General features: G+C 36.4%; 1 protein-coding gene across 3 annotated transcripts; it reads left to right on the forward strand.

Annotated features, from left to right (window-relative positions):
• The first annotated feature begins 1564 nt into the window (after window positions 1-1564).
• Window positions 1565-7472, forward strand: LOC145612094 (trihelix transcription factor ENAP1-like). Of its 3 annotated transcripts, XM_081667462.1 has the most exons (3): window positions 1565-2786; window positions 3413-3454; window positions 7122-7472. In XM_081667462.1, exons 1-3 carry the CDS (start codon window positions 1925-1927, stop codon window positions 7133-7135), a joined length of 918 nt encoding a protein of 305 aa, XP_081523588.1. In that variant the 5' UTR covers window positions 1565-1924; the 3' UTR covers window positions 7136-7472. The 3 variants fall into 3 exon arrangements, with proteins under 3 accessions (XP_081523588.1, XP_081523589.1, XP_081523590.1); XM_081667463.1 differs by lacking the exons at window positions 3413-3454; window positions 7122-7472 and adding an exon at window positions 5214-5272 and having other exon boundaries at window positions 1566-2786; XM_081667464.1 differs by lacking the exon at window positions 3413-3454 and having other exon boundaries at window positions 1577-2786.
• The last annotated feature ends 468 nt before the right edge of the window (window positions 7473-7940 follow it).

A 7940-nucleotide genomic window follows, 5' to 3' on the forward strand; every position in this document is an offset into this window, starting at 1 on the left:
ATAACACCATCTATACACAACTGTGCTCATAGAGAAAAACACGTTATTTACAATCTTCACAGTTAAAATTTTCATTCCTAACTTTTAAAGAAAGAGGAGTGTCGAAATCAATATTTGGGGCGTCAAATTCAGTTCCAAAAGACCTAATAATTACTAAATAAACAACATAAAACATATGGTTACAAATCTGAATAAGAGCTCAACAAAATGCCACCATCCAGACATCGTCCTCAGGCTTTATTACAATAACTCAATCACACGATCTCCATTGTTAAGCCTACCAGTGCTAACTAAAGTAAGAAGATCGCTCGAAATCAATATTTGGATTGTCTGTCATTAAATCCACACGATCTCCATGTTGAAAACCACCACTGCTAAGTAGTGAGATCGTTCAAAATCAATATTTGGAGTATCAAAGTAAGTCCCAAGAAGAACCCTCCGTAGGCCATAGAGAAAGTCCTAATACATCACCGTTAGATACAAACAAAATTGCTTAACAACCTTATGTTAGAGATGGAAATGGATCGGATTCGGATCGGGTGGAGCTTCACCCGCACCATCCATCACTCTAATCGCTCCATCCACATCCATCTGTTATCCGCTTCACCCATCATCCATATCCGTTCGTCCATCATCGGCGGATGAAACGGGTGGAGCGAATGATTAATGGATGAGTATTAAAGTGGAAAAAAATTCACATAAACTCTAATTTCACCTATTCGTACAATAATTTTTTTATTTTATTAATAAAAAATGAAACAATAACAATATATTGTTTGAAAAATTTATTTGCAACCAAAAAATAAAAAAATAATTTTCTTGCACATTACACATTTTATTATTAAAATTCTTAGATTAAAAAATCTAATATATGTTAAACTGGTGGGTGGATGGTTAGCGGGTGAAAAAATTATCATCCACATCTGATCCGATCCATCACCCGCTTCTCATCCATTTAATTCGGATTTTCGTCCATTTATTTAGAACGGGTTAGTGGATATCCACTTAATAATTTAATATTGCCATCCCTACCTTTTGTACTACTGAAAGTCTTATTAGTATTACTGAGATGTTTTTTTTCAGTACTACTCATAGTGTCTTATTAGTATTAGTGTCTTTTGTACTACTGAAATCATATACTTCCTCCGTTTCTTTTTACTTGCAACATAGCCTTGTGGCATGTGTTTTGAGGTTGGGTTTATGTAATGTAAACGGATAAATTATTCATTATAATTTTTACAAATGATACTTAACCATATTCTAATCTTCGTGTAAAAATTATACTGATAAAATCGCTCATTTACCGTCACTAATCATCTCCTAAAACTGTGTGCCTAAAAGGTGTGTTGCAAGTAAAAGAAAACGGAGGAAGTATATTACTACTAGAAATGTTTAGTAGTACTATATTGCCACTCATTAGTACTCTTAAAAAGTCATTATTTACAAAATTGTCATTGTTATGTAATTACTTGTGCCTAATTGTGAGGCCGTAGGATGGGTCATAGGCATTTCACATTTGTTGTAGTTACTAAAAAAAACAACCCATAACATGAAGGCTTCCCTCACAAAATATCGGTTAATGGAAGGCTAATTAATTAAGTTCGTAAAAAAGCTTTAATACTCTACTTACCTAAAAAATCCCACACTCTCCGTAACGTCGGTTCACGCGCCCCTCTCGATGTCACCCTTACCGGCGATCTCACGTTACGTCATCGCTTATCCCTCTTTCTCAAACCCTCTTATTCCTCTTATCATGCTTTTCTCGTCGGCCGGCGCTTTCTCTCTCTCTTCTTTCTCTCTCCTACTTTCTCTCTCCTCCATTAAAATTCCTCCGATTACCTCCATAACTACAACAACCTACCCTACCTTCTTCTTCATCATCTTCTTCTTCCTTTGATTATTCTCTGAAGGAAGGTTTTCATCAATGGCGGAAGGTCCAGATTCATCGTCGCCATCGTTGGCGATGATTTCATCGTCTCGGCCTGTTCCAGTGAGGGAGGATTGTTGGAGCGAAGACGCGACGTTTACGCTGATCGAGGCGTGGGGACAGAGGTATTTAGAGCTGAATCGAGGAAATCTGAGGCAGAAACAATGGCAGGAGGTTGCTGATACGGTGAATAACCGCCATGGACATGTGAAGAAAGCTCGGAGAACGGATGTGCAGTGTAAGAATCGGATCGATACTTTGAAGAAAAAGTATAAGATTGAGAAGGCTAGGGTTTTGGATACTAATGGTGAATATAAGAGTTCTTGGCCTTTCTTTGATCCTTTGGATCAATTGATTGGATCTACTATGCCGTTGAAGAAGGTTTCTTCTCCTTCGCCTCCAATGGCGGTTCCGTTGATTGCTCATCGGACGCCGATGATTTTGCCGCAGAAGAGGCCGGCGCCGTCTCCTTCGCCTCCGGTTCCGACGCCGGCGCCGATGCGAGGTGATGAGCCGTCGTATTTCAGGAAGAATTATTCGGCGATTGCTGCTGCTGCCGCGGCTGCTGCGGCGGAGAGTGAGGATGAGGATGATGAAGAGGAGGAGGAGGAGGAAGAGGAAGTGGAGGTGAGTGGAGAGACTAGTGAGGCGGATGGGATAAGGAAGCTGGCTAGGGTGATTGAGAAGTTTGGGGAGGTTTATGCGAAAGTCGAGGCCGAGAAGCAGAGGCAGATGGTTGAATTGGAGAAGCAGAGGATGCAATTTGCTAAGGAGATGGAGTGTCAAAGGATGCAGATGCTTGTTGAAATGCAGGTGCAGCTTGAGAAGGTTAAGCGTGCTAAGAGATCCAATTCGAATGGTGAGATTACGCTTCTTAGCTTGTTAATTTGTTTGATTTTATTGATTTGTTGATCAGGTGAAATGGTGAATTCTAGATTATTATCGTTTTATAATAATGTGTTTGAGGAGCATATATTATATTGATGCGTTGTGCTTGTTCAAATATGCAATTTGCCCCTTTGCATAAAGGAATTGTCAACTTTGATCTATTTAATTAATTGCATGTTCTATGGTTTGCTTGCTAGGTTTTGTTATGCTCAAAATTTAATGGAATTATGTTGTAGGTTGTTTTGAGAGAGATGGCTGGTGTGAAATATACTTTGCCTTGATGGCTTTGATGAGGATAAGTGGATAACCATAGTATTACAGTCTTAGTTCGTTGTTATAGCCTTGTAGTAGTTCAAGTTTGTAGAGGTTTGGTGATTCTGAGTAGACTGGTAGAGTTCATGTGCTTCTTCTATGTCTTAATGTTTCGCCTTTCTTAATATGACGGGATTGGCTGTTGATATTCTCCTTAGGATCAGAAAGGTTGATGAGTTTATTTTGTTTGTTTTTATTCGGGCTACATACGATTGTAAGTTAACATGATTCTATCAACATAAATACAATCCTTGAATTTCCTGTCATATTTTTCATTGATGTCAGGAGGAACTAACCTCTGTTTCATGCTCTCTTCAAGTCTTACAGGTTCTTGCTTATCTCCCTAAACATTATTTTGTCAAACATCTAGTTAATATCCTGTTTAATCTGTAGTATGTTGTAGTTAGGTTCTACGGAGTAATATTTTCAGAGTTCTCAGGCATACATTGATTATTGTTGACTGGTTTGTCTTTGCTGAACTTTCTGTTCATTCTTTTCAATATCACTATTTTTGTTCTTTAACTTCACTGAATGACGTTTTACCTTTTTTTTTTTTTTATCTTTTTCGTAGAGGGCGTCATATGTGTGATACGAGTATATGATTAATGTTCTTTGCCTTTGTTGAAGTTCCTTCCTGTTATTCAGCAGCTCTATTTTTTCTGCTGTGTTATACTTGTCCATTCCGTTACACAGCAGCTGTTCTGTAGCAGAATCTGGATTTGCCATTTTCAGAAACCCCATTACATAACACTCTGACATATATTATGCTTTTCTCCCAGTGTCAATTGTTACATAATGATGGCTCATCACGTTAGGATTTTTTTAATCTGTTATGTCCGTTTTTTTTTTTTAATTTTAACTGACCATATATTTTTTAGTAATTATGTACTACATACTTTATATAACATTATATATTAAGTAAATTTTATTCATCCCCAAATATGTTACCCATTGATATTGTGAATTTATGATAGATTTGGTTATATTCTGTTGAAAGAATACTTTTTAAACTCAAAAAATGTAAACAAGGTTTAAACCATGTCTGTTACAAGGTGTTTCCGCGATAATGTAACCTTTACGCTTTGTTTGGATAGCAAAGAAGGATGGAAAGGAAGGGAAGGAAAAGCAGAGGAAAGAGAGAAAAAAGAGAGAAGGAGATAGATGAGCTCCATTTTCCCTTCAAATCTCTCCAATTTTGGAGGGATTGTGGATATTAAAAAGAGGGAAGATGAATCTCTCCCTCTCCTTCCCCCAATTCTTTACCCAGACAGGAGCAGTTGTCCTCCTCCCTTTCTCTTCTCTTCATTTCCTTCCATTTCCTTCTATCCAAACATAGTGTTACTGCAATTGCAACCATATCCATGATTTATTTCTATGGCTATGTATCCATGGTTCTTTAGCTTCTATAAAGGGAATTAGTAAGGGTGGATATTTGTCATTTTTGGGGTTGAGAGACGTAGCATTATATCAATATTAGATCCCAGAGGCATTTTCTGTTTGATGACGTCTAGTTTCACTACTATTTGTTGTGCTTACTGATGTTCTTAAGTGAAGACCACCGATCACAAATCACAATGTTAGTGACATTGAATTAAGATGGTTGGTGAAGGGTTTTTTATTTATATTTTTATATTTCTTATCTTTTTGATTTTTGGGTTTGTAATCTGAATTTGGCAGAAAGATCACTTACATTATGGGTCTGTCGATTTGTTTAGTTGATAGGTTGAGGGAATCAACTACCTTTCCATCTCTTTAGCATGATGAGTTTTTGATATAACTTGTTGGATAGAGCTAACCATATGTTGAGATCAACTTTATTTTTGAAGGTATTGCACAACCAGGGGCAGTCAATGCTCAATCTCTTTGCTGTATCTTGAGATCATCTGACATATCGTGACTAGATTTGTCATATAGGCTTAGGTTTGTTAGGAAATTAAAATGTTTGCTCTCTTTCATTGTGATTGCTGCCTATCCTCTCTTCCTCTCTTTTGCTTCTCTTCACCCTTGTCCTATTCTCCTTTGTTGCTGCTGACTTTTTCCACCTAGTTGTGCCGTATTTTAAGCTGCCGTTATTTTGTTTAAGCAGCCTATTTCAAGTTTGAGGCTTGAGTACAAGGAATGTGGTCCTAGTTTTTATGAGGAAAAACATTATGGAAGGTTTTACAACAACAATATTGTTGTACTGCAATTTTTTTTCCAGTAGTGTGTTACACATGTAGTGAGGATATGTATTGAAGTTTGTAGCTCATTTAGGGGAAAGAGATGAAACTCTGTAGGAATTGAAGACTGAAATTTCAGAAAGGTCACAAAGATTGAGAATACAGGGAAGGTTGACAATTTTATTATAAACTCTGATTCAAATTTTACTGCAACCAATATGCAGAATATTTATTTATTTGACAACAGATTTGCTGATCGGGGTCTGCTTGTTGCTTTTCTTTGGGAACATGGGAATAGTATAGGACTAATGATGGGGTGCATTTACATGCCTCTAGGCTATACCAACCTTCTATACGTAGGATAGTTTTAAAATTCTATCAACCCCTTATTTGAGGATGTAATTGTGATAAGTGCTAAATGTTGCCATTACCCAGCCTTCAGCCCTTCACTAAGTTATAAAGATTATCTGACTACATAGTTATAATGTGAACTATGAATTATGCCAAGTTTGGAAAGAACTAGATAAGTGCCTATATTTAGGGTTGTTTTGTGACTTTCCTTGTAGTTTTTACATTGACCTATATGCCCAATCTCTTGGAGAATAGAAACCTTTTTGCGTTATTCTTGACTGATAACACTTGCTGCATAAATAATCTCACCTATTGTTGATTAATGGAAAGAGTTTATACTCTATACACGAAAGTGTACATTTATGATCCTCCATTATGATGATATCGGACACTTATGGGGCCAATTTAATTCTATTATAAATGGTGTGTTAGCCTTGATCAATTAGCATTGTTTATTTGTCGTAATTAGGATCTTTGATGTACATTTTTCTTAGTTGAGATCATTTTAGTTGTTAAATGTGAATAATGATTTAGTAATGCATAAGAGAAAGTGAGTGGGAATTTGTTAAAAGAATGATTGATGATATTGAGACGCGGGAGGGAAGTAAAGTGAAGTGTGAAGTTTATGTGGGGACATTTGGAAAAGGAAAGTGTGAAGTTTATTAGGGACAGAGATAGTAACAGTATGAAATGATTATTTTCTGAAATTGAATCTGTTATTGTTATTTTCTGCATTAGTCAACATGATTTGTGAAAGCTTTGATAATCAAAGTCATATCTGGTCCTACTATATTTTTAATGGTGATCCGGGCTAATAAGTTTAGAGAAGAGCTACCAAGTTCAAACTATTAACTTTATAGAAGTTTAGTACTGATGAGGGAGTGAACAAAACTCTAATCTGAACAAGTCATCGTCTGTTGTATCCAAACACTTTGGATGGAGGGGGTAAACACTTTAAGTTTTTGACTTTCATGCACAATTCATGCTTTAGAAGCTAGAACTAGGGTGTTTTTGATTCCCGAGTGTTAAGTAATAGGATCATCTCCAAAGTTTTATTTTTTGCTTTTATTGTTTATAGTCATTGACAATGGTGCCTGTAAACCTAAGTGTGTACCTGGGGACACAAAAGTTATTACTGGGAGAAGAATACATGATTCAACGGGCTAGTGATGTATAGGAGAATAAGGTAAACTTGGTCCTGCAACAGCTTATTGAATGTCTTTTTCCTGTTAATTGATTTTCTTTGAATCAGTTGGAATGAGGAGATTGATTGTTTATAATTGCATTCTCTAGCAAGTTTTTAGATCCTTTGAGTATTGACAGTATTGAAGTTGCAATTCCCTGTCACTGGTAACTCACAAGTTTGAAGAATATTTATCATTAAGCTGCTTTTATCTTTCAAATTTTTAATTTGGCATTTTGTCTGTTAGAAATTCTAGCATTGCTATATGTAGAGCTTATATAAGTCTCTCTTTCTCTTGCAGATATGTATAGCTAGCTTCTTTGTGGAGCCACACCTGAAGTCTGATTTATGAGGTAGCCTGCAATTTCTTGCTAACGTATCAAATCGCTTTTGGGAAAGATAATACTAGTAATTGTAGAAGTGCCGTGGACAGGAAGGTAGAATGATTTGCAAACTACAGTAGTTTGGAATGTTATGATGGTTTAACTTCTATTTGATCTCTATTGACTCTTGATTCTTAGATTATTGCCCAATTTGGATTTGATAATTTTGTAATTCAAATGTTTTACAAAACGCTAGACGCTAGTAGGTCTTCTGGAAGCTCACGTTGGTCATGCTTCTTTTGAATGAATGTGCAGTTGGATTATGTTCATCTTCTGTTTAAATGTGGATGCACATATGCATGTTAGGTGTGCTTGATCCGGGGGGTTAGCCTGTGGAAATCTAGGGGTCAGTAGCTCGGTACCAAGTACAATGTGCATTGTCTATCTATCCGTCTTTTTTAACTTTTGAGATGTTCCTCTTGTGGAGAGCCTTGAAAGGAATCGTGTTGGGTACATTCAGTATCCACCATTTCCTTTTAGTTGTAACCAAAATCAGTTTCTACTTGCTAGATATCTTGGTATTTTTTGGTTGACATCAAAAGTCATGATGATTAGAACTTTGCAGGAAGTGGAGGAGTAAGAAATTGTTGGCCTAGCTAAATTATGAGAAGGTGAATATCTTAAGTTTTACTTTTCACAAAATAGAGGAAATTGATTAGCTAAAATTATGAGAAGCTAAATATCTTAAGAAAAAACTTCCCATAGGAAGTTTTACTCGTGTTCAACCAAAAAATTAT

This window comes from Chenopodium album, chromosome 24 (assembly GCF_948465745.1).
Source record: "Chenopodium album chromosome 24, dcCheAlbu1.1, whole genome shotgun sequence".
Taxonomy (NCBI): domain Eukaryota; kingdom Viridiplantae; phylum Streptophyta; class Magnoliopsida; order Caryophyllales; family Amaranthaceae; genus Chenopodium; species Chenopodium album.

Excerpts from the sequence above, each read along its gene's own strand:
- LOC145612094 (XM_081667462.1), top strand. The coding sequence starts at position 1,925 with ATGGCGGAAGGTCCAGATTCATCGTCGCCATCGTTGGCGATGATTTCA. Across the intron at positions 2,787-3,412 it reads TAAGAGATCCAATTCGAATG|GAGGAACTAACCTCTGTTTC; the intron begins GTGAGATTACGC and ends CATTGATGTCAG.